This window comes from Macrobrachium nipponense, chromosome 40 (genome assembly GCF_015104395.2).
Source record: "Macrobrachium nipponense isolate FS-2020 chromosome 40, ASM1510439v2, whole genome shotgun sequence".
NCBI classification, from domain to species: domain Eukaryota; kingdom Metazoa; phylum Arthropoda; class Malacostraca; order Decapoda; family Palaemonidae; genus Macrobrachium; species Macrobrachium nipponense.
In genome coordinates, this window is record NC_061101.1 from 25,703,132 (window position 1) to 25,727,773 (window position 24,642).

Genomic DNA, 24,642 nt, shown 5'->3' on the forward strand with positions numbered 1-24,642 from the left:
TAAGGAATATTCATCTTTGTTTAGCACTATAGGAATTGTGCCTCTCCGTATCAGTTTTCTCGCTCAAACTGCGGACGGGACACTTCACCAGGGCTAATGTAGACCAAAAAAATAATCCTGGAATCAATGTTGTTACGCCAGATCGGTAGATATTTGATAATAGATTCTCCGTGTCTGAGCATATTTCACCCTAGAGACATCCCAAGGCCAGGAATTCAGTGGTGTATCATTGGATATTCGTCAAACAATTATTTCCTCTGTCAGGAATTCTTGAACGTCGATTTCCGGAAACCACGGTCATATAGTTTTTCTTGAATTTGGTCTTAATATTGATGAATTCTCTTCAAGGTAATGGTGTCTAATCTTTATATTTCTAAAATAATAACGACTAACACCCGTTCGTTGATAACGCGGGCATTTTAATGTAAATTTGGAACGGTTTGTATGAGATCATAAAGGTTGGTTTGATCTTTGTTGAGTAAAAATTCCCAGCTATTTGCATTTCAAGAAATGTGTTTCTGCAGTTGTGTATGGAAATTCCGATGATGTGAGAGCCAATACAATACCCCGATAACTTTTTGGAAATTTATACGCATTTTGAAGCCTCGTAAGATTCACCTTGAAGTGGATTTTACTATTATTATTATTATTATTATTATTATTATTATTATTATTATTATTATTATTATTATTATTATTATTATTATTATTATTATTATTATTATTTCAAAGTCTTGTTGGTGGCGGGGGGAGGCCTCAGTGTCGTGAGGCGGGGGAAGTGGCCTTCAGGCCCAACCCAAATGACGCCCCTGTGAAATGGATCACAGTAAGGAAACGACTCCACAGTCTCTTCTGTTTTGTCAAAAGTATTACACTAAGGAAACAACTATACAATCCGTTGAATTTTATCGAAAGTATCCCACTATAAGGGAACGAATACACAATCATTTAGAGATGGAAGTCGTGATAGGTTCCGTCTGTATTGTGCTGACGTAAGGATATACTGACCTACAAGGTCTTACAAGCACCGGGTATTTCCCCAGTCATAGGCCGTAGTCCTTCAGGGCCCCAACTCATCTATCCACATTGAGTAATTCACCTGTTAGTTGTTACAAAACAATTAACTTTGACCTGAACTCTGACTAAAGTTAATTCTAATTAGCGTTACTATGATGCGGACTCTGTGTTAATTTTTTAGCAGTAAAGAAAGGTAATACGTGATTCATCCTGCGCTTGGTATATGTTGCTGGCGTTATTACAAGATCATGGTTTTTAAAATTTCTTGGCCTTCGGAGAGCAGAAAGATATAGTTAAGCTGGTCAATTTCCTATCTTTAGTGGGCTCTCTAAAATTTAGGGCACTTCAAATTAAGGAGTTGAGTGTATGTACTCTACACCATCTATATTCTACCAGTCGATCAGTATCAAAATTTCATTTTTATCTTTATTTATATTTAGGCAACATTCACTGGTATTATTTCTATTGTTACTTCTGATGAATAACTTGAAATCGGTTCGTCCTTGACACAGAACAGCGTCATGGGACTCTCGCGTTAGGAAGTAGCCCGGAAGTTCTTGACTCGTCGGGAACCATTCATTCGGTAGTGGCAGGTCGTTCTGGGTCACCTGTCATTCTTGGTCCTTCATGGGCGACTTCACCTCCGCTCCCTCAGCCTCCCTGGCGAAGGCTGAAGGAGCTGGTCTCCAGCGAGAGACCCTCCCTTTCTCCCGGTTCCTCTCTAGAAGAAAGTAAGAGAGGATCTGGCCTGGTAGCTGGACGACAGGAACCTCATAGTAGGAGATGCATAGTATTGAGTACTACTTGTTAAGCCGACAATGTTGCAAGAAACCAGATTATACACACAGGAAAAGTATAAGATATAATACAAAACATATGAGTAAGTACACTTAATTATAGCATGCAATATAGAATCCTATCCTATTACTAAGGCAGAACTCATAGAATCATAGTGAGTGGCAGTTCAAATAGGATAAAGCACCAAATATGAGAAACAACTGCACACTGTAGCATGTTCATAACATATATAGCGCACGGTTAAATGGTTTCACTCACCCGCTGAGGATATAAGATCTCAATTGTACTTATAGTGAACAGGTATCAAAACAATATTTTTGTTTCATGAGATGTTAAATCAAATGAGCCGTCCATTCATAAGTGTCCCCACACAGACTTTTATCGCCACCAGTCAATTAATTTCAGAAGCATGCCAAATTCCTCTCTGAAATTATTTACATGATCGTAGAGGCCTATAAACGAAATTAAGAAAATAATATCTAATCTAGGTGTTTGAAGGTTACTGTTGTATATTCAAAACTAGCTACCATACTTCTTATATTACTTTTAAAACGAGATCAGCTGATGGGAACAAAATATAAGCTAGCTCTTTCGGCATATATGCAAGCGAGTCAGATGATTCACTTCAGCTGTCCTTACGGTATCAAAGTCATTTATGCATATTTCAGCAACACCTAGTATATCAAAAGACTTTTCATCAATCAACTGTAGTTTGCTGTTTTTTTAATTACCATCCAACTAAATGTTTACCAAGTCGCATTTCAAAACATTCATGCCCATGATTAGTATTTGCTTTTATACTGCTGATTTTCGTATCCAGAGATTTGCTATTTATGAAATTTACACAGTGTTTGATTTTGATATCTTATTTTTCAGCAACATTTATAAGTAACCTCATTAAAACTACATTATTCTGTGGCTGTCGTGCGAGCCCGACGTGTCTGAGAAGTGTTCTGTGTAAAGCGCAAGCCTAGCGCGATGTTCAAAGTGAATACGCAGAAGAGAAAGGAAAATGTGAAATCAAATATTGTAGAATTTAAGACAAGATAGGGAAAGCTTATCCTAACGTATAAACTTCATCAAGAGATTATCATAAAAGCACAGAAATTAAGGTGGAACAATACAGAAAGCACTGGAGGAAGATATGATGAGCCAACCCAAGTTGAGAACGGGTGCCCTCGCCGTCAGCACTCAACAACCTGTGGTGGTTACTCCCAAGTTGTTGATGAAGGAGCTCGCTGTGAAAAGTGTGATACACGTTCCACTATATGTATGTTGGGGAAATGAGAGTAAAATATAAATACACACCCATGCTTTCGAATGATGTATTGTAAATAGTACATCTGTAATAATTGCAAGGCATATGAACAAAGAACACACACATATATATGGAACTCATTGAAGATGAGCTTGAAGTAAACACATTACACACACACACACACACACACGTGTACACACACACACACACACACACACACACACACACACACACACATATATATATATATATATATATATATAAATATATATATATATATATATATCTATATATATTATATATATATATATATATATGGGGAATTATAACCGATGAGTGTTTTGAGAGAGAGAGAGGAGAGAGAGGAGAGAGAGAAGAGGAAGAGAGAGAGAGAGAGAGAGACGATAGAGAGAGAGAGAGAGAGAGAGAGATATCTGTGCTAATAATAAGATCAATAATAACAGCTGCAGATTATCAAGTGTGGAGAGCGAGTACTTGGATAGACCATAGATAAAGAGGGTACCCCCGCCCCCTCCTCCTTAGTATATCGATGGGACACTGCCACTTCATCAGTCTCTCACTCTCAGGTGTGCATCAGCGAAAACTTCTCTTATTACACTTCCAAGTTCCACCTGTCGTGATGAGGAAGAAGCAGAAGTGTGAAAGGTGAAGTAACGTAAGCGATGTTGCTGGACTGAAAACAAGTCAGTTCCACAGTAAGTATGGCGAGAAAACCCATTAATTTAACTAACCGTGCCCGTAAACTTGACCTTTAGGCGTAGGATATGATAGGGGTAAGTTGTTCATGTTAAATTACCATTATTTAGGTATTGTATCTTCAATTGGTGTTCTCCCTGTTGACAGGTCAGGTAGACACTAGACACCCTCTTGGGACTTGTTATGGTAAGACCCCATAACATATGTTGATAGGTAGGTATACCAAATTCGGTTGCCTATTTTCGGCGACATGAAAAATCTTTATAGGCAGTACTAGTTACTATTATAGAATAATCGTAATTAGCCTACCTTCAGGCGTTGCAGGAACTTTCTTCGGGCTAGCGTAGACTTGACTTAGAACTGGCCGTACTGACAGGTTCTGGTGTGCTAAGCCGATAATTTATTTTTTTATCCTACCTAGCTACTATGTGATTTGATAAATTTTACTTTTAATCTTCTCAAATGGTTGGCTTACCATAGTAAAACGTCCTCTTTATGTCTGACAAAAGGTACCTAGCCTAGTAGGAGCGGATTATACCCTAGCTAGTGTAGGGCCAAACCTAGGTAACGGCGCCTCAGTGGCGTGGTTGGTATGGTGCTGGCGTCCTACCTCGGTGGTCGCGGGTTCGATTCTCGGCCATTCCATTGAGGAGTGAGAGATGTGTATTTCTGGTGATAGAAATTAACTCTCGACGTGGTTCGGAAGTCGCGTAAAGCCGTTGGTCTCGTTGCTGAATAACCACTGGTTCCATGCAACGTAAAAACACCATACAAACAAACAAAAACAAATAGGCTAAACCTAGGTAGCCAACTACTAGCCTAGTTAGCTAATCTTAACAAGAATGATGTGACCCGACCTAACCAGAGCTCTAAATGGCTGGGAATTTGGGGGAGACTTTGCTCCTCCAGAAGCAACCCCCTGCGCAAGTAATAGCTAGTATTGAATACCAACTACTGTATGGGAAACAGATTGGCGTTACTGAATATCCACCTAACCAGAACTTAGTACTATCTTCCTAATCTGACTTAAGGTGCCATATCCTAATCAGGTCAGGTGGCTGGATTTGCCGCCCTAGACCCTCCCAAGTAACACTGAATATTGGAAATAGATCGGTGGGACCAAATTTAGGAGGCAAAATTACCAATGCATACCTTGGTCCTCCTACTCAGCACACTACATTGTAAATGGATGATCACTTTAGGATATTGGGGATTTTGGGTGGGAGGGGTCCAGATTGATTAGTAGTGAATAGAGGAATGCACATGAACATAGCCTTACCTTGAACCTTTCCAGTGGAGATTCCTGGATGGCGATCCGGGTCTGACCTGAAAAAACTGGTTATACGCCGCACCCAGGCCAGGCCTATGCCCTTAGGGGTCAAAGACCACGTTATCCTGCTGACCTGACGCCAGTCCTTCTCTGGTCGCAGGCACGTGCATACGCCCCTGCTCGTCTGGTGTCCGGCCCATTTCCTTTGTCCTTGTGTGTGTTTTTGGAGTATGTGTGTCGAGCGTATGTGTGATGTCAGCCTTGGAGCCTCAACGTCGTTGCCCTGGTCCTGAAGGGCAGGCTTGTGGAGCTTTTCTCTCGCCCCTTCTCATCGATCCTCACTTTTGTGTAATTCGTGTAGGGGGGGGCGATTGCTTGAGGGACAACACGTGCTTGGAATGCGTCTCTTGGCCCTCGTACCAGTGGGATTTGGTTTCTACAAAGTAGAAGGAGAAACCTAAAGCATCGTCGGCGAAGCTTTCGGGGGATTCGAGGAGTAGGCCTAGCAGCAGAAACGGGGGCACCCCTTCCCCTTCAGTATCGTCGGAGAGGAAGTCTCCCGCGTTTCTTCAGGTTCTTTCTCCTGCCCTCTCCCAGCAAGAGGGCCTAGGTGAGTCCGTTGCCGGGTCCTCCCCAGGGGAGTTCCTGATGAGTCAAATCCCCAACAGGTTGTACCCGATGCTTCTGCGGTGTTGAGGGACTGCTGGACGCGGCTGCAGTTACAGGGCTCCCCGTCCTGGTCCTTTCTCTTAGCATCGGTGCAGGGGGAGGACCCGTCCCCCCCCACCCGCTGCGGAGCTTCCCGCTACAGCTCTCCCCACTACGGCTCGCCCCACTACGGCTCGCCTTGCTGCGGCTCTCCCCGCTCTCGAGCGGAGTGCACCGCTCGCGGCCGGAGCCGGGCTGGTGTACCCGGTCACGGAGCCACCCGCCCGCCTGGCTCCGACCCTTCTTTCTCCTGCCGTTGGGGATTTCTTTCCCCCTTGTACTGTGGGCAGATCCCTGATGAAGGACTATGCTTTCCCATCCTGGGGCTTCCCGTCTAGAGGGCAGGAGGAGCTAGGGGTGGCCTTGGGAGCTGCCTTCCGGGGTGGTCCCTCTGCGGTGGGGGTGTCCCCGAAGCAGCTGAAACGCTCCCTGGTCTCTCCCCGCGACGGGAGTTGCCAGAGGAGAAGCAAGAGACGGCGGTACTCATCTGAGGATGTGTTTTCTTCGAGTTCCTCCTCGAGGGAGCGATCCTCCTGTAGGAGAAGGCGCTCCTCCAAAAAGAGACCCCGCCATGGGAGAGGTAGGTGGCGCAGCTACTCCTCGTCCTCGAGCAGCTCTTCCCGCTCTCCTCGTTGTAACCGGGATCGTAAAAGGAGTAGAGGGAGTGACAGGCGCCGGGACAACTCCCGCCAGGGGCGGCGGCGTTCTCCTTCGCCCCCTCCGCTGAGGGAGGACCCCGCCCCAGTAGCCCCCATGACGGCTCTTCATGGGGGGTTCCCAGCCGGCATCTTCCCTGTTCCTTCCTCGGTCCCGGTGGATCCCGCCTCGGTCTCGTCAGCCATTGGGTCGGCCTCCATGACCGAGCGGGCTCCCTTCTTCCGTGTTCCCACACGCTTGTCGCCTTCACGGATGGAGCCTGGAGCCGTTACCTCCTTAGGGGGTTCACAGCCCCTCCACCGCTCAGGATCGAACTCCTCCTCGGGGCGGTCTGGGCGTTCGGGGCATCCCCCTTGCAGGAGACGGTTTAGAACCAGGTTTAAGTGTCCCTCTCCGGGGAGCTTCTCCATCTTCCCCCCGACCAAGGTCTGACGTCTCTCCTCCGTTGAGGTACACTGAGGAGGAGACCTTCATACAAGAAGACCTCTAGAATGCCCTGGAGGAACTAGGCCCAGTGGACGAGAGTTCAACCTTTTGGAGGGTCCTCTCACTTATTAGGTCCATGAACCGACTAGAGGAGCCAGCCCCGACAATAGAGGACAACAGGTCCTTGGTGGTGGACATCCTCTTCAGGGACCCAGAGGAACCCAAGCCCTCTCTCAGCCTCCCTAGGTCCACCAACACGAAGGTCCTGACGGTGGTGGAAAAGCTCGTAGCGGGGTCGAGTCACGCCCTGCGGATGCACTCCTCGGCTAGGCTACTTCCAGCATCTAAGCCGAGTCAGAGAAGGCTATATGCCCCGGAAGGAGTCCCCCTGCTTCCCAAATCAGTGGAGAGTAACTTGTAGACCCTGGCACCCGGACTCTCGGAAGAGAGGCTCGCGTCAGGCCTAGTCTCCTTCTCCCCCAAGGAGGCTTTGGCCATGGAAGTCACAGCTTGGACCTCTATTCATGTGGCTTCATGGATAGATCTGTGGTCCGGGGTGGTAGCCAGGTTCCCCTACCCTCCACGACTTGAGGGACGAAGCCTCACTTGCCCAGTACAAGGAGCTGATTTTGTCTTGGGGTTAAGTCCCTGGACTTCCTCACGACCCAACTGGTCACGTCGTGGGCAAACTGGGTCTTGAGGCGGAGGGATTCTGTGCTAGCCAAACTCCCTAGGAACTTTCCAGAGAGGGAGCTCAGGACCCTTCGGAACGCCCCAGTGGAGGGGGCTGCTCTCTTTCTGGAGAAGATGGTGGAGGAGTCTGTGGAACGGTGAAGGAAGGTCAGCCAAGGCTCCATCGTATATAGGGCCCCTTCCCTACGTCAGTCAGCACCGAAAAGATCTAACGAGAGACTGAAGCCTCCACAGAGTCAGCCCCTTGGAACTGGGGAGACCAGGGGATGCAGCCCTCCCCCAGGACCTTCCCTACTTCCCAGGCTCCATTCAGGTCCATACACCCCACTTCTCCCAGAAGGGGTTGTAACAACTGCTTCCCAAGGAGGAAGTAGGAGTCGAGGCCCCCTACCGTGTCTTTCGCCACCGATGGGGTGTTGCCTCTGGCATCTTTCATGTTCAAGAGTGAGCTGAATAGCTGGTGAGACTGTTGATGTTATTCAAACAGAGCTAAGGGGAGGGACTAAATTTACTGCGATATTTGAAAATTGAGCATTGATAATGTCGTCGTCATCCTAGTGCAGCATGGAAAGCACCAATTTTAGCAATGTGCCACACCTTGTGGGTTAACTTAGGGGCCAATAAACTTGCTTATGTACTTTGTTAAGTTATTGTACTCTGTATGTATCCCCAAATGGCATTAGCAGCTCCTGCTACCCTCTAACCCATCGATACTGTAGAACCTAAGACACTGGTAGCCTTGTTTTTGTTGAGGCCACCCATTTTATTAGACATTAGGTAATTTGTGACAGTTTAGCAAACATTTTCAATGGAAGTGAATGCCAAATTTGTTTAGATATTTTCAGTGAACTATTGGGAATGTTATTTTGCATCTAAAATCAAGTTCTTCCCAAGTACCCTATGCTAATTACTATTTTCATACATTCAACTTACCTGTCAGATATATACATAGCTATCGACTCTGTCGTCCCCGACAGAAATTCAAATTTCGCGGCACTCGCTACAGGTAGGTCAGGTGATCTACCCGCCTGCTCTGGGTAGCAGGACTAGGAACTATTCCCGTTTTCTAATCAGATTCTCTCTGTCGCCGGTAGTAATCAACATTGTTGTTACTTCCTCCTGAACTGGGAAATTCTTTTTTCACAACGCTTTTGATCATCTTTCAACTGATTTTTTGGTTTTTTGGGGCACGTACTTGGATCGTTTGTTTTGCATATCGGCTATCGTGGACTGGTTTTTGGACTTCGCTTTGGATTTTCGTGAATATGTCTGATTCTAGTGTTAGCTTCAGAGTGTGTGTGAATGAAGGCTGTAAGGTGAGGATTCCGAAAGCTTCGGTAGATCCTCACACTACATGCAGTGGTTGTAGAAAGGTTGAATGCTCAATTGAGAATACGTGTAACGAGTGTGAGAGATTGAGTGCGCAAGAATGGAATCTGACTTTACTTGAAGAAGTTAGAGAAAGATAGAGAGAGGAAGGCGGCTTACAAAAGCCGGAAAATGTCTAGTAGTTCTGTAGCTTCTTCTTCTTCTCTTAATTATGCCCATTCTATTTCAGCCCGTTCCCAAGTTTATCCCTCTGATTCCGCCTCAGAAATAGCGGAACTCAGAGCTTCCCTTCAAAATATGCAAGAGAAAATGGAAGCATTGGAAGGTAAGAGAAGTGAATGTGGTTTCTCGAGTGATGTAGTGTCCCCAGTGTAGTGGAGGGGGCGTCTGGTCGTCCCTGCGACGCTCCCAGGCCTAGACCTCTTCCAAGCTCCCTGGCCCAGAGGAGAAGGAAAGTCGAAAGCCTTACGGGGGTCGTGGGGAATCCCCAACGATCAGGCGTCCCTTCGGCAGAATCGTATACATCTCAGACTGCCGGGGACAGCTATAGAAAAAGCGTCCTTCGTGAGTGCTTTTCATCTTCTAGTTCGCCTTCTCCGAGAAGAGGATGGAAGGAATCGAAGCTTTCACGTCCGCTAAAAAGGAACTGGAAAGAACCTGAGCTTAATTCTAGCCCCGAGCGCTTCTCTGAAGAGGAGGCGCCTTCGGTAATCAAGAAAGCTAGAAAGGATTTAGATCCTTGGAAGGGAAAAGACTCTTGAGCGCTTCCAGATCTCCTTCTCCTGATTCGAATGAGCCTTCGACCAGGAGAATTTTGATGAATGTACAGGAGCAAATAGCGTCTTTGGTAGGAGTACTTTCTAAAGAGCCTACTCGTAAAAAGGATGACAGGCTTCCGATTAAGAGATCCAAATACCGATCTCCTGTCGGGCGCGACGAACCCTCCAGGGGAGTTGTCGCACAGCGGCCATCTCTGGGGGAGCGGTGCGTTAGGCAGGCGAGATGTGGGAAAGGAAGTAACTCCTACCAAGCGTCAGGCGCCAACTAGGAGCCAGGCGCCAAGTAGGCGCAAAGAGCCTGACTTTACTGTAGATCGTTCTAGGCCCAGATCTTCATCCAAGCAACAAGAGCCAACTGGAGAAGAGAGAACTCCTGATAGGAGTATAGCGCCCGCTAAGCGCAATATACTTGCTATTCGAAAGGCGCATTCCATGAGCGATACTCCTACCAAGCCTCAGGAGTATTCGGAACTAGATGCGCCTTCCGTAGGTCAGAGTATTCGGGAAGAGATACTCCTGCCAAGCGCCTTGATTACTCTGGCCTCGATACTCCTCCCAGGCGCCAGGAGTATTCTGGACTTTTTACTCCTACCAGGCGCCAGGAGTATTCTAAGCGCGATGCGCCTACCAAGCGCCAGGAGTATTCTGAGCTTAATACTCCTAACAGGCGCCAGGAGTATTTGGAGCGAGATGCGCCTTCCAGACGGCAGGAGTATTCGAAGAGTGTAACGACTGTCAGGCGTCAGGAGTATTCCAAACAGGATACTCCTACCAGGCCTCAGGAGTATTCTCAGCGAGATACTCCTGCTAAACGCCAGGCGCATTCTCCCTCGTGAAGAGCTTGACATCCGACAGGAGTCTAACAGGCGTAGAGCAGTGATACGTGACTCGCCTAATGATAAACGTAAGGAGAGAGTTACTCCTAGCCCATCTCCTTATAGAAGTGCTTCTTCTTCCGAAAGGAAGAAATCAAGAGAGGAGACAGAGGAGGGAGGGCCTTCTCCTTCCGATCCTATTAATTTAGATGACGTCTCGGAGGACGAAGTTACTAACAGAGAAGGGCTTTCGAATTACAAAGTTCTTTCTGCTCTTCTCTTAGAAGAATATGGAGATGCATTGACTCCAGCCGTCCTCCTTCTCCTCGCTCTCTATTTTCAAGTACGAAGGCAACACAAGTCTTCGTCTTTCCTGAAAATGAAACCGGCCATATCCATGAAAAAGGGCCTTACAATCTCTGGACTCCTGGATCAAGACTAAGAAGGAGTTAGGAAGGACGATCTTTTGCATGCCTCCCGCTAAACTAAGGGGGCAAGGAGAAGGGCATATGGTTACGAAACGGGAGAAAACATGGGATTGTCTCTGCCCGTTTCAGCTGAATCGGACTTCTCCAGTCTCGTAGACTCGTCGAGGAGACATGCCTTAAATTCAGCGAAAGCAACATGGGGTCTTTCGGAAATGGACCATCTCCTCAAGGGACTTTTTCATACCTTAGAAGTATTTAACTTCCTAGATTGGTCCCTTGGGGTCATTGCTAAGAAGTCCCCATGAAAAAAGAACAACTAAGCCCTGAAAACCTTGCATAGCATCCTTACATGCATCGATAAGGCGGTTCAAGATGGATCGGCGGAAGTGTGCTCCCTCTTCGGTGCGGGAATACTAAAGAAGAGAGCGGTTCATAGTGCCTTTCTCACTAAGGCCGTCTCGCCTTCGCAGAGATCCGCTTTGCTGTATGCGCCTCTCTCTGAGCATTTATTTCCTTCGCAGTTGGTGAGAGACATTGCCCATTCGCTAACTGAGAAAGCCACTCAGGATCTTTTAAGGCAATCCTCAAGGAAGAATAGACCTGTGGCTAGTGAGGAAAAGAAAGCCTCTAAGCCAGCTCAACAACAGCAGCCCTTTCGAGGAGGCTCTCAGGCTAGATCCATTGTCAGAAGGAAATCAACTGAAAAAAGGGGAAGATCTGCCTTCCGTCCCTTTAAGAAGGGAAAATGAGAAATCTTTCCTCCAGACACCTGTAGGAGCCAGGTTACAATTCTTTGCGGGAGCATGGGAAGACATAGGATCCGATCCTTGGTCAATGTCAGTAATCAAGAAGGGTTATTATATCCCATTCAAGGACAGACCCCCCTTGACAACGTCACCGAGGGAACTGTCAGCCAGATACAAGGACCCTGTTCTGATGGATACTCTTCGTCAAATGGTGGAGCAGATGTGGGACAAAAGAGCAATAGAGCTGGTACTGGATCAAAGCTCCCCGGGGTTTTACAATCGCTTGTTTCTCGTAGCGAAAGCCTCGGGGGATGGAGACCGGTACTGGATGTAAGTTCGCTGAACAAATTCGTACAACAACAGAAGTTCAGCATGGAAACGTCTGCCTCAGTACTTGCAGCTCTCCGTCAAGGAGATTGGATGGCGTCTCTAGATCTTCAAGACGCATATTTCCACGTCCAGATTCACCATTCGTCGAGGAAGTACCTTCGTTTCATGTTCGAGGGAAGGATCTATCAGTTCAGGGCCCTGTGTTTCGGCCTGTCTACGGCTCCCCAAGTCTTCACAGACTTGATGAAAAATGTGTCAAAACAAAACACCTTCACATGAAAGGGATAAACGTCTCCCTATACCTGGACGACTGGCTCATCAGGGCCAGGTCTCAAAAGCAGTGTCTGGAGGACCTGTCAACAATCCTGGAATTGACAAAGACATTAGGATTAATCGTGAACCTCGAGAAATCACAGATGGTCCCCAGCCAGAACGTAGTCTATCTGGGGATTCAGATGGATTCTCGGGGTTTTCGAGTATTTCCTTCTCAAGAGAGAGTAAGGAAAGGCTGTGCCACAGTATTCAACTTCTTAGAGAAAGAGCGTACTTCAGCGAGGGAATGGTTGAGCCTTCTGGGGACCCTTTCCTCGCTCGAACAGTTCTTTCCTCTAGGAAGACTGCATCTCCGTCCGCTTCAGTACTTCCTGAGAAGCAGTTGGAGTTGGAAGACAGGACAGCTCTCGGACATGTTTCCAATCTCATTAAAAGTAAAGGAACAATTAAGGTGGTGGTTGACCCCCTTGGAAGAAAACAGAGGAGTATCCTTAGAAGTTCGGAACCCAAACCTGACATTGTTCTCAGACGCGTCGGAGACAGGTTGGGGTGCGACTCTAGGGTCCGAAGAATGTCAGGCACCTGGTCTTAGAGCAGGTGTCATGGCACATAAATTGCAAAGAGCTCTTTGCGATTCACCTCGCGTTAAGGAGCTTCGAGCAGATAGTCAGAGACAAAGTAATTCAGATAAACTCTGACAATACGACCGCTCTGGCTTATGTCAAGAAACAAGGAGGACTCACTCTTTCGCCCTATACGAACTGGCAAGAGATCTGCTGATATTTGGGCCAAAATCAAAGGAAATGTGGTTCGTTCTAACCGGACTTTGGTTCAAGGGGAGAGGAACGTGAGAGCAGACAGACTGAGCAGGAGGTTCCAGGTCCTTCCTACAGAATGGACCCTCCACTCGGAAGTCCTGTCAGACCCTTTGGTATCTTTGGGGGAAACCGCAGATAGATCTATTCGCCACGTTTCTCTCCAAAAGGATAGACACATTTTGCGCCCTGGTAGAGGATCCCAGAGCTTATGCAATAGACGCCTTTCTCCTGGACTGGTCAGGGCTAGACGTGTACGCTTTTCCCCCATTCAAGATTCTGGGGGAAGTAGTCAGAAAGTTTATGGCCTCGAAGGGAACCAGAATGACTGATAGCCCCATATTGGCCATCCCGAATTTGGTTCACGGAGGTGATGGAGTGGACAGTGGACTTCCCCAGATCTCTTCCAAACAGGATAGATCTGCTCAAACAACCCCCACTTCGAGAGGTACCATCAAAATCTACCCGCTCTTGCTCTGACTGCCTTTCGACTATCGAAAGATGGTCAGAGCGAGAGGGTTTTTTCTTTTTTGCAAAGGGCGGCAAGCGCAATTGCTAGAGCCCGCAGATCATTTACTAGGCGAGTGTACCAATTGAAGTGGGAAGTTTTCAGAAACTGGTGCAGGTCGAAGAAGCTGTCCTCTTCCAATACCTCTGTAATCGAAATTGCGGATTTCCTTCTTTTCCTGAGGGAAAAGTCACATCTCTCTGTACCAACTATTAAAGGATACAGAAGTATGCTTTCGTCAGTCTTTAGAAACAGGGGCTTAGACTTGACGAATAATAAAGAGTTGCACGATCTCATCCGCTCCTTTGAAACGTCCAAGTCAGTAGAGCCTAGGATTCCGAGCTGGAACTTAGATGTGGTTCTGAAATTTCTATCCTCGGAAAAGTTCGAACCACCTCATACGGCTTCATTCCGGGATATCACTAGAAAGTGTATATTTCTTCTATCTCTGGCTACGGCTAAAAGGGTCAGCGAGTTTTGCAGCCCTTGAGTCACGAGTTGGTTTCAAAGAGATTCTGCGATTTGTTCATTCCAGACTCTTTTTCTTGCCAAAAACGAGAACCCTTCGAATCCCTGGCCTAGGAGTTTCGAGGTAAAAGGACTTACTAGCCTAGTAGGCAGAGAAATAGAAAGATCACTTTGTCCAGTTAGAGCACTGAAATTCTATCTGGACAGAAAGAAGCGGTTGGGAGGCTCACAACATGGTCTATGGTGCTTGGTGAAAGACCCCAAGAGACCTATGTCTAAAAATGCTTTGGCCTTCTTTGTTAGAAGTGTAATTACCGAGGCTCATAAGAACTGCCCAGATGACTCTTTTAATCTATTAAGAGTAAGAGCTCATGAGGTAAGGGCAATCGCGACATCAATTGCGTCCCAGAGAAATATGTCACTTAAAAATATTTTGGACGCAACCTATTGGAGATGCAACTCAGTATTTGCATCTCATTATTTAAAAGATGTGCGAGTAACGTATGAGAAATGTTTTTCTTTAGGTCCGTTTGTGTCAGCACAGACGGTTCTGGGTAAAGGAGAGAGCACCGATCCTTAAATATGTGTACGTAACCCTCTTGTCGGATGTGTTCTCGTGTTTCCTGTGCATGGGAGTGTCAGATGTCGCACTGGCGGCCTTCACTTCGCTTCATTAGGAAATCGAGTGACAGCTGACTATTAGAGGGGTACAAAATTTTTATTTTTGATTTTGTATGTATGAGTTTCGAGTTTGTGGTTGTTTGCTAAGAGTTTGGGGATGACTCTTGGCAATCTTAGAACTAACACGGGTTAGGATCGGGTGATCGGGATCGGTTGTGTGCTCCTTAAAGAAGGCGTGTTGTCATATAAGCGGATTAGCACCCCTTGACAAACGCCAGTTAGGCTCTGCCGAGTAAGTGGATAAGACCCCATCGACAGACCAGCAAGAACTCTTGGCCACAGATCACTATCTCGCTAAGGCTCTTGAGATGAAGCAGACTCCTGGGCAGTAGCCACGAAGTCTTCCATCTAATAAGGTAGGAACTAAGGTTTATTTATACCTACAACATATGTTGTTTACCTGTCTAGTCAGTTAGTTAGCTGTCTCTTGCCCTCCACCAAAGGGTGTCAATCAGCTATGTATATATCTGACAGGTAAGTTGAATGTATGAAAATGATATTGTTATGATACAATAAAGTTTCATACATACTTACCTGGCAGATATATACGATTGAAGACCCACCCAGCCTCCCCGCAGGAGACAGGTGGAAGAGAGAATCTGATTGAAAACGGGAATAGTTCCTAGTCCTGCTACCCAGAGCAGGGCGGTAGATCACCTGACCTACCTGTAGCGAGTGCCGCGAAATTTGAATTTCTGTCGGGGACGACGGAGTCGATAGCTATGTATATATCTGCCAGGTAAGTATGTATGAAACTTTATTGTATCATAACAATATCATTTTCAAAACCTGTACACTTTTTAATTTGGCTTTCTTATGGGAATACATTCTAGTAGGTATATAAATAGTATGCATAGTTTTAATTAAAATTCATGGCAATCTTTATATTTTTACAAATAATGTATATAAATGTAAAATTTTTTTGTACGTAATGAACACACTTAGCAGTACCTGATAATTTATGAAAAGGATCATATCATTTATTGAGTCACAAAAGTGTTCCAAGTGACATTGCTCATCGGGTGATTGTAACTGTCATAATTATGAAAAGAATAGCCAGACAGCAGCACTTACATTGGAAAGCACATGAAGAGCTCCTCTGAATGCTTTGTCTCATATGAATAAAAGGAGAATAAATTTTTGCAGTTTTCCATTGTCTTGGTAACTGTGCCATAATATTTCTGACAATTTTGACATAATGGAATATATTTGAATATGAATTAGAATTAAGCATGATATTTCTGCCTTTTTGTATTTTGTAAAGTTAAAAGTAAAAAATATCTATTATTCCAATGGATATAAAAAATTTTGTTCTCATTAGAATACCCCCCCCCCCCACCTGGTTGAGTACCATCAGTGCCCGTGGTGGGCTAGTGCCGTCAGTGCACCTCATGCGGTGCACTGTAGGCATTACTTAAGGTTCTTTGCAGCGTGCCTTTGGCCCCTAGTTGCAACCCCTTTTGTTCCTTTTACTGTACCCCCTTTCATATTCTCTTTCTTCCATCTTACTCTCCACCCTCTTCTAACAGTTGATTAATAGTGCAACTGCGAGGTTTTCCTCCCGTTACAGCTTTCAAAGCTTTTACTGCCAATTTCTGTTTCAGCACTGAATGACCTTGTAGGCCCTAGTGCTTGGCCTTTGGCCTAAATTCTATATTCAGTTCAAACCATCAGCGCATCTCATGTGGGGAATTGTATGCATTACTAAAGATTGTTTCTGCCAGCTGGTGCTGTCAACAGCTAGTTCAGTACCTAGCAGTGGGAATTTTGGAAATTGGTTACTTATTGATATCTGTGGATGTTTGGTGAAGTACTCTGTTGAATCTGGTAGCCTTTTTGGCAAAAATATTTAGCTGTTAGGAGTCTGGCGAAGTAGTTAAATTTTTGCTTTTGTTTGAGTTAGCAAGTATTAGGTATGTCAGATACCAGCTCTCATAGTACTAGGTATTGCAGCAAAGACTGCAATACTAGGCTCATTAAGGCCTGTCATGACCAGCATCAGTTTGTATTGAGTGTAGGGGTCAAATTTGCGCACCGACTTTGACTTGTGAGGAATGTGTTGATTGGGATGACAAAACATGGAAGACCTTAACTAGCCATTTGAGTAAGTTAGAGAGACAGAAAGAGAAAGGCTGCTTCTATAGCAAATGCTAAGAGACAGTTAGATAGTCAAGATATAACTATTGGTACTGTCTGAAGATTGGTTATCAGCCAGAAATCTGGTTAACAACACTATTAGCCAAGCATTGTAAAACCGAAATGCCATTAACCGATGCTACAGGAAAACAGGGACTGCCTGTACTTGCATATAGTATGTGTCAAGTGCTGTATAAGGTGTCTTCATTATCTGAATCAGTTGCCTCTTACGTACATTTAGCAGCTTGTTTTTGCAATCCAAAGAGCTCCAGGTATCCTTAGTTATCTTAGTCCCAAAGTTTCTTTATGGATTCTGCATATCTCAGCATTCTGGAAGATTCAAAAGCAGAACCCTTCCATTTAAATTGTGATTTAGGTTGAATATGAAGGATGGGTTTGTGGAGAAGATTGATCCTAATGTTAAGACTGAAGGTTTGTTAATTATGAATAATACAAGTTGATTAAAAAATTTGTCAGTTTTATGGAAACCCATCATATATAGGCTTATATAATGATCTTCAGCCTTCCAGCCCTGCTGATCTCTTAACAAATTGATATTCATTTAGAAGAAAAAATGAGTGTGTAATTGCTGAGTGCCTGAGGATTTAGGTGAAGCATGACTTCAGAGATCACAAATATGGGTTGCATATGAGTGATGGGTTGTTTGAAAAAATTAGTTTTGTTGTGTTAGAAATAAAACTACATTTTTTTTTTGTCTCTTTGCAGGTGGTGATTCAACTGCTGTAGTTTGTCATTGGGTGTTTGGAAAGCAAATTTCCTTTATTAATATGTGTATGTCCTTCATTGTCAACTGTGATAGTGGTGAGCATATTGATATTCTTACCTTAAGACTTATTGATGCCAGATGAAAACATGGTTGTTACTAGACTGTTACGCTCTCTTCCACTTAAGAAGCAGACTGTCATAAAGTCGCTTCTTTTGGCAACATTGCTATTTATTGTGTACCAGGTGACCTTTGTTGTTGAATTGAGCGAGTATGCCAAGCCAAAGTCTGTGAAGGGAGCAGGAAAAGAAAAATTGCATCCAAAAGATGTAGGTTTGGAAAGTAATCATGATCATAAAGAAATTGGGAATCAAATGAATGAAAATCCTAATAAAAATTCTCATAGCGAGATAAAGGAACAAAAGATTATAGAACAAAATAATGAGATAAAGAAACAGAAAATAGTAGAACATAATAATTCAGTAGGTGTTGGTGAACTAGTAGCAGCTACAAGTCAGAAGTCAGCGACGTCTGATGAAACTTTTACGTGTCACACTTCGGGTATAGTTATCTCGAAAGACAAAGTCAATGATGATTACTGTGATTGCCCTGAAGATGGTTCGGATGAACCAAGAACTAATGCTTGTACAAATTCCAAATTTGTTTGTGTAAAAGTTATGAAAGGATTTCCAGAATCAATCCCCTCAGCTTGGGTAAATGATGGTATTTGTGATTGTTGTGATGGTTCTGATGAATGGCAAAAAAAGATTGTGAAAACATTCCTTCCATTAGCTCTACAAAGGAAAATTGGACAGTTTTTTTCACCATGTCCAAATCATTGTTCCTGAATCAGCTCTCATTGAATTCATGAACATTAAAGACTTGATGAAGTTTTATATCTTAGTACAGTATATACATACATATTGTTTATTTCCTATGTTATGGTTACATGCATTAGTGGCATGTTGTAATTAGATTCACACATGCTTGATACATTTTTATCGGTTGATAATAGTATCCAGTGTTTATACTGACTTTTGGCAAATATGAAAAACAGTGATAGATAATTATAAGATCAATTTTGTACAGAGATTAGCATAAAGAATTTTTATATTATTTCACTATGTAAGAAAATGTTGTTTTCTTATTTGTTAATCAAGAAAGTACAGTAATATATTTGTTGATGTTTCAGACTTATAAATTAATAATAGTTTTAAAAGTAAATAATAAATAGAAACTGTTTCATCCTGGAAATTTATTACTCATTCCTATCTACCTTCTATTTTCATATCATTGATATTGGAGAATGTTAGTGAGTGGTTTTTAACATCTTGTTTGTTCCTTTAAGTTTTTATTTTGATGAATGAAAAGTCCATTAGTATTTGGGGAAATGGGTATTGGTATTTTACCCAACCTAAATGACTGGTTGGTTTTCGCATCCAGTTTGGAGGGTATAACGAAGGCTAAACATTATCTGCTGAAGTTATCAAATGTACTACGGATAGTGATAAATTCTCCAGAGTACTTCCTGACACCATCTAAAGCATTAAATATTCGGAGGATGATCCTGGATACCAAGAATCTTATGGCATCTCTGAAGGAGGGGTGCATAGAGACCTTCCTGTCAGCCTTAGATGAATTTCTAGCCTTTGTGTCCTTACCAGCCAAGAGGCTCTCTCTCCTAGGTCACATGTATTCCCTAGAGAAGCTGATGCCTGGAGCCAGGTAATGGATGAGATCCATGGATCTCAAACAACATTGAAACAGGTAAGTACATCCAGACTCCTTCCAGGCCAAAGCACCCAGAGGTAGGAGGAACATCTCTTGCAAAGAATCTCCCTCCAACTCGAGAATAAAGAGCCTGATCTTACATTGTATTCAGATGCATTGACCTAAGGTCGGGGGACAGTCATGGCCAACAAACATGTAGTAGCGGATAGGCCTGCAGAGGGGCAGCAGCAACATATAAATCAAAGAAACTTTTGACCTGCTGTAGAAGCCAAAACTCAAGAACAAGGTATACATTCACTTCACAGAAGAGGAAAACTAGAGAACAAGTTTCCCGTTCACTTTTAAAGGTTGGCCCCAAAATCACTGATAATTCAAATGCAGCAGCATTTAACATCAAGGTTTCACATATTCTCTAATGGAAGACAGCAGAGGCTTCCAAGAATGTGGCAGTTCTCTGGGCTTTAGCAGTGTCCTTCATGATGACAACATGAAATGAAATTTGGGGTCATATATACAGAATATTTGGAGGGGCCCTCCAATTTAACTTTTTTTTTTTTGTTTTTTTTCAAACAGTTACTGGTAGGAGAGTATTATAAAAAATAATGTTCATATTTAAAGATAGCCCACAAGGTTACGCATGTAGTGTCCTAGTTTGCTTCTGCCATTTATGCACTTATGACTGCTTTCTCTGAATGGAGGTCTGGGGAAGAATTCTCATAGTACGTATTCTTAAAACTTTGTTTTTCTATTATTTACACCAGGAATCATAAGTTAGTATCTGGGTGGCCTACTATACAGCAATAGGACTCAGGGGCGAAGTAAGAACTTAACTAAATGTTCACGAAAAGACTTATACAATCAGTTCAAGATTAAGAGGTCTCTAGATTCAGTACTCAGCATCTACATTGCCTATAGCATTCATATCCCTTAATCAAAGAAATCACTGCTTAAAATCTGTTCAGGACATCAGCATATCTTGTAAGTGCAGTAATCAATGTTTTGAGGACTATAGATACAGAACAAAATTTTCATAAATTTTGCTGGAAGAAAATAATTGCACTTGGGGCTTTAATTGTTTTTATTCATTTATATTTTCTAAAAATTATGAATACACAATATTAATTACAGTAGTAAATCATAAAACAAAAGATCTAAACTTCAATGCCAACATCTGTAGATCTTCCAGCTTGCCTTAGTCGTTCTTCATCTTTCAAGTCGGGTTTCAGTGTTTGTGTGTGCCAGACATACACCTGACAAAAGACAAGCAATGAAAAAATTTATTAAAATACAAAGGGTACGTTCTTCATTACAAAGATTCTGAATAGAAAGTCTGACAAGGAATCTGTTTTTCAACTTATCACTTCCTGCCAAAAAGAAAATGTTTAAAGTATGTAATTTATATTTTTCGTAACATAGCTCTTTACATAGGATTTAGCTTGAGAATGTAAGCAGGAATGGATGTCTCATTATTGTTAATTATTGACGGGAAAGGGGAAGCTCCGCCCGAATGTCGTACTGCACTCCACTTTGCCTCTTGGCCCCCCAGGTACCAGAATGAGAGGTGGCTGAGGTGGGATGTGAATGCAAAGAACTCTAGGTTTGTATTTTAGGAAAAATACAAATTGAAAATTTACTATTTGTTCCTACACCAATAAAAACCTTCGTTCTTTATACAGGAGAATTACCCACTGATGAGGGGTAATCTGCGCAAATCTCTGAAAGAATGAATCCTGCACTTCTGGCATTTTGAATATATGGGAAGTTGCAACTGCTAGACTTCTGGGCATAAAGTAATGAGTTTGTTTCTGTACTTTTGATGGAGTCTAAGAGGAACCCAAAAGTGTTGGAGACAATGAACCTTGACAATCCCTCTCTTCCCTTGTATAGAGAGAGAGGTGGGGACATGCTTCCAATCAATTTACAAAAAGATGGACTGGGTGCCCTGTCATGTAGTCACCTGCAAAACTTGTACGCCCACCACAACAGCTTGTTAGCTGCCTCTCTGTCCTACAAGTTAGGTGAAAGAGAAAAGGAAAGAGACCAGCCACTCACAAACAGTCTCTCTCATATAATGAACACTTTAGACAAGATGCTATCTGATCCCTTTGGGAACCAGACCAGATTGAGGGAGGGGTTGGTGAAGGCTTGAAGGGTGAGATACCTTACCTGACGGACATCCACTGCCAGGTCTTCGCTCTTGTGTTGCTACCAAGTCATCCAATGGCTTGACAGGGACCCACTCACCATCAGCAGCTAGCAAGGAGACCCCCACCCCATGGGAGGAGGGCTGAAAGGGGTGTGGTTGCACGCCTTTTACTACCAGGGTAGAAGAAGCTTGGGTAACTCTATGAAGGGCCACAGCGCCACGCTAAGAACCTGAGGTCTTACCCACGACCTGGTTAACAAGTTCTTTGTTGTCAACTCGAAACCTGTCCACAGTGGCATCCACCTCACCTCAAGTAAACAGAAAGGAAGATCCCAGAATCAGTCTGTTTCTGAGCATCAAAGCCAACTGGGGATCAACAAACTTGAAAGGTTTGAGACCACGCAGCATCTTGCCTCTTCAACACTAGATTAGCCCATAGATTTGCTGTCTGGTGGAGGAAGAAGGTTAAAAACCCTACCTCTAAACAGCAACAGCCTCATAAAAGCTGCATCTACCGTAGGTGTGTGGGTACTAAAAAAAGTGATCTTGACCACTGAGGGCGCAAAGATCAATTCACAAGACTGACTGGACTGCTGCCAGGGCAGTTGATTCAAGTACCACTGCCTCTTGACTGCAAGAGATGCTCTATCGACAGACAGGGACAGACTGGCCAAGTCTGTGTCAATCTGCTTGGTTGGAAATGGGTTCTCTGGGGGGAACATGATACTATTCCCTCTGGCAAGCTAGAGGTGGAGAAAGTGTCTTGCATGAATGATTGCACTGGGGAGAATTCTCTTTCCCAGAACCAAGAGAATTTATCTGGACAAAAACCTCATTAGCAAGCCTTGGACTATGGTAGTCGATCGAAACTGAGTTCCTTTTGGGGTCTCCAGAAAGACTTGATGGTGGAAGTACAGTCTGCAGGAAAAGCCAAGGTCTCTTCCTGTGTCCAAGTCCTGGGGCATAGGACCCTTTGGTCTTACCAGGTCCCAGTCCTACTGAGTTGCTCCCTCTGCTAGAGAGGGACACTCACCAGAGCCACCTGGCACTCTCTCAACCATTCAAGCATACATCCTGTCCAGTTTGAGGATTGAACCAAGAATGCAGACCTCCATGTACTGGCTGGGATGGGAGAGAGAACAGTTCTGGTCCTGAGCCCTAGACCTGTCCATCTCCCAGCTCCCAGAAAAACTCTGAAGAGGTGAATGGGACATGTAAGGGATTACAAACACCCTTGTTCAGCCTGTCAACAACAGAAGTCTTGACAGGTGAGTGAGGCTGTGGCAATCGTCACCCAGTGGTGACGTCTGCACTGGTCAGGGAGAGCAGTACCACACAAACGTGGGCAGGGGCTGTCCTTTGATGATGCTCCAGTCTTTTTATTAGATGCCGGAGCTTCTACCAAGGAATTGGGAAGACTGAGCAGGGTACCTCCTCTTGACTGGCCTGGTCTGGGTAATTAGACCACTATCCCAGGACCACTGAGCTACTCTCTTTGAAGAGCTGGAAGGGGGTAGAGGGAGCACCTGCATACTCTTTGTTCACCTTCCCTCCGAGCCATGCTAGCAATGGGGCCGGTGCCAGTGGCTTGGCTAAGTGGGATACTGGAGCCAGTATTGATGTCCTGGGCAGGCGGGCCACCCAGGCCAATACTGCTACACTGGGGGGTCTGGAGAACTCAGGTAGTGGTTACACCCATGCGCTTGGCAACAGAAGCAGTGGTACTCGTGGTACTGCTAGCCAGAGACCAGGGCTGGTATTGGTAGCCTATGCACTTAGCAACAAGCAGTGGTTTCGACAAGAGCCATTGCCAAGCACATGGGTGCAATTGCTACTTTGGGTTCTCTGGTCCTCCTCTGCAGAAGAGGACTGGTCATAGGAAGCTCTATGACACTTCCCACGGGAAGATGAGAAAACATTCTTCCTCCACTTGCTAGCTCTGGAAAAAGAATGAAGGAGGGTATCTCTGAAAAAGGATGGAGGCAACAGCTTTGAATGACGATGTCTTCCTTCTCCTACCCTGCGAGTGGTCAAAAAGTTCAGAAAGTTCAGACACACTCAGCGCCCCCCTGAGAGGCCTAGAAAGGGTTATAGCTCCCAAAGTCCCTTGGTCTCCACAACACATGAAAGTCAGGTTAGGTTGTTTTGGTTACACTCATGCTTTTGGCAAAGTGGAGTGCAGTATATCAGGTGAGTGGGGCTTTTCCTATCTGTTGATAGTTAACGACCTTGTCTAAAAGTTAAATGGCCGTTCCAGCTTGCGTTTGCAAGTTAAATCCTATGTAAAGAACAAAGGTTTGTATTTGTGTAAGAACAGATATATTTTTGTAAAAACAAATCCAATTAAAAATGAGTAACATACACTCCCTGATACTCAAGAATCAAGCTTCTGAACTGGAAGTCTGGCTGACTAAATCCAGGTCGAAATCCTGGAAGAGAATGCTTGAGGATCTGCCTATAAAAAAGAAGGATATGCTCGTGGGTCAGTCATGCTCGTGGGTCAGTCATTTGTGATTTCAATAACTGATTCCTGCAGAACTGGCTGTCAATAGTCTTGAAACCTGGATTCACATTAATCAAAATTGGATCTGGTTCTCTGCCACTGAATATTCAAATTTGAACTGGTTCTTGTACATATATTTTCAAAAATGCTGCACATGTTAACAGCCTTATTCCAGCACAGTAATGATAGACGTCATTGAAGAGTAGAGCTATTAACAGAAGAGGAACAACAGCAACAAAAGCGCCACAGTGGCGTGATCGGTACGGTCTTGACCTGCCACCTCGGTGACTGCGAGTTTGATTCTCTGGGATTCCATTGAGGTGTTAGAGATGTGTGTTTCTAGTGATAGAAGTTCACTCTCGACGTGGTCCAGAAGTCACGTAAAGCCGTTGGTCTCATTGCTGAATAACCACTGGTTCCATGCAATGTAAAAACACCATACAAACAAGACAACAGCAACAGGAAGAACAGGCAATAAGAGCAACATTTTTATTCTAGCTGCTGATATTTGCAAGAACTTCATCATCTTAATGTGCCAGCACATAGCTTTGAAGAAATTCTCTGAGGACCAAACATGAACAAAAATACAGTCAACTTCTCATTATCCTGGCTAATTCATCCTCAGGCTTGCAAAATAACTCAAAATACATTTCTTTGAAAAAAAAACACAATGTCATATAAGAAAA

The 24,642-nt window shown here is 44.2% G+C and overlaps 2 protein-coding genes across 5 annotated transcripts in view; one reads left to right on the forward strand and one right to left on the reverse strand.

Moving 5' to 3' along the window:
* The first annotated feature begins 3,561 nt into the window (after window positions 1-3,561).
* LOC135212032 (uncharacterized) lies at window positions 3,562-18,821 on the forward strand. Of its 3 annotated transcripts, none has more exons than XM_064245335.1 (2): window positions 3,562-3,867; window positions 17,579-18,821. In XM_064245335.1, exon 2 carries the CDS (start codon window positions 17,711-17,713, stop codon window positions 18,422-18,424), a length of 714 nt encoding a protein of 237 aa, XP_064101405.1. In that variant the 5' UTR covers window positions 3,562-3,867; window positions 17,579-17,710; the 3' UTR covers window positions 18,425-18,821. The 3 variants fall into 3 exon arrangements, with proteins under 3 accessions (XP_064101405.1, XP_064101404.1, XP_064101406.1); XM_064245334.1 differs by having other exon boundaries at window positions 3,562-3,789; XM_064245336.1 differs by lacking the exon at window positions 3,562-3,867 and adding an exon at window positions 3,983-4,003.
* Window positions 18,822-20,367: 1,546 nt separating this feature from the next.
* The window catches only part of LOC135212033 (galactosylgalactosylxylosylprotein 3-beta-glucuronosyltransferase I-like), a 48,953-nt gene continuing 44,678 nt past the window's right edge, over window positions 20,368-24,642 (reverse strand). For both annotated transcript variants that reach the window (XM_064245337.1, XM_064245338.1), the window contains one exon: window positions 20,368-20,557. In XM_064245337.1, the coding sequence (XP_064101407.1) occupies window positions 20,459-20,557 (99 nt within the window). In that variant the 3' untranslated portion in view covers window positions 20,368-20,458. The remainder of the gene's footprint in view (window positions 20,558-24,642) is intronic.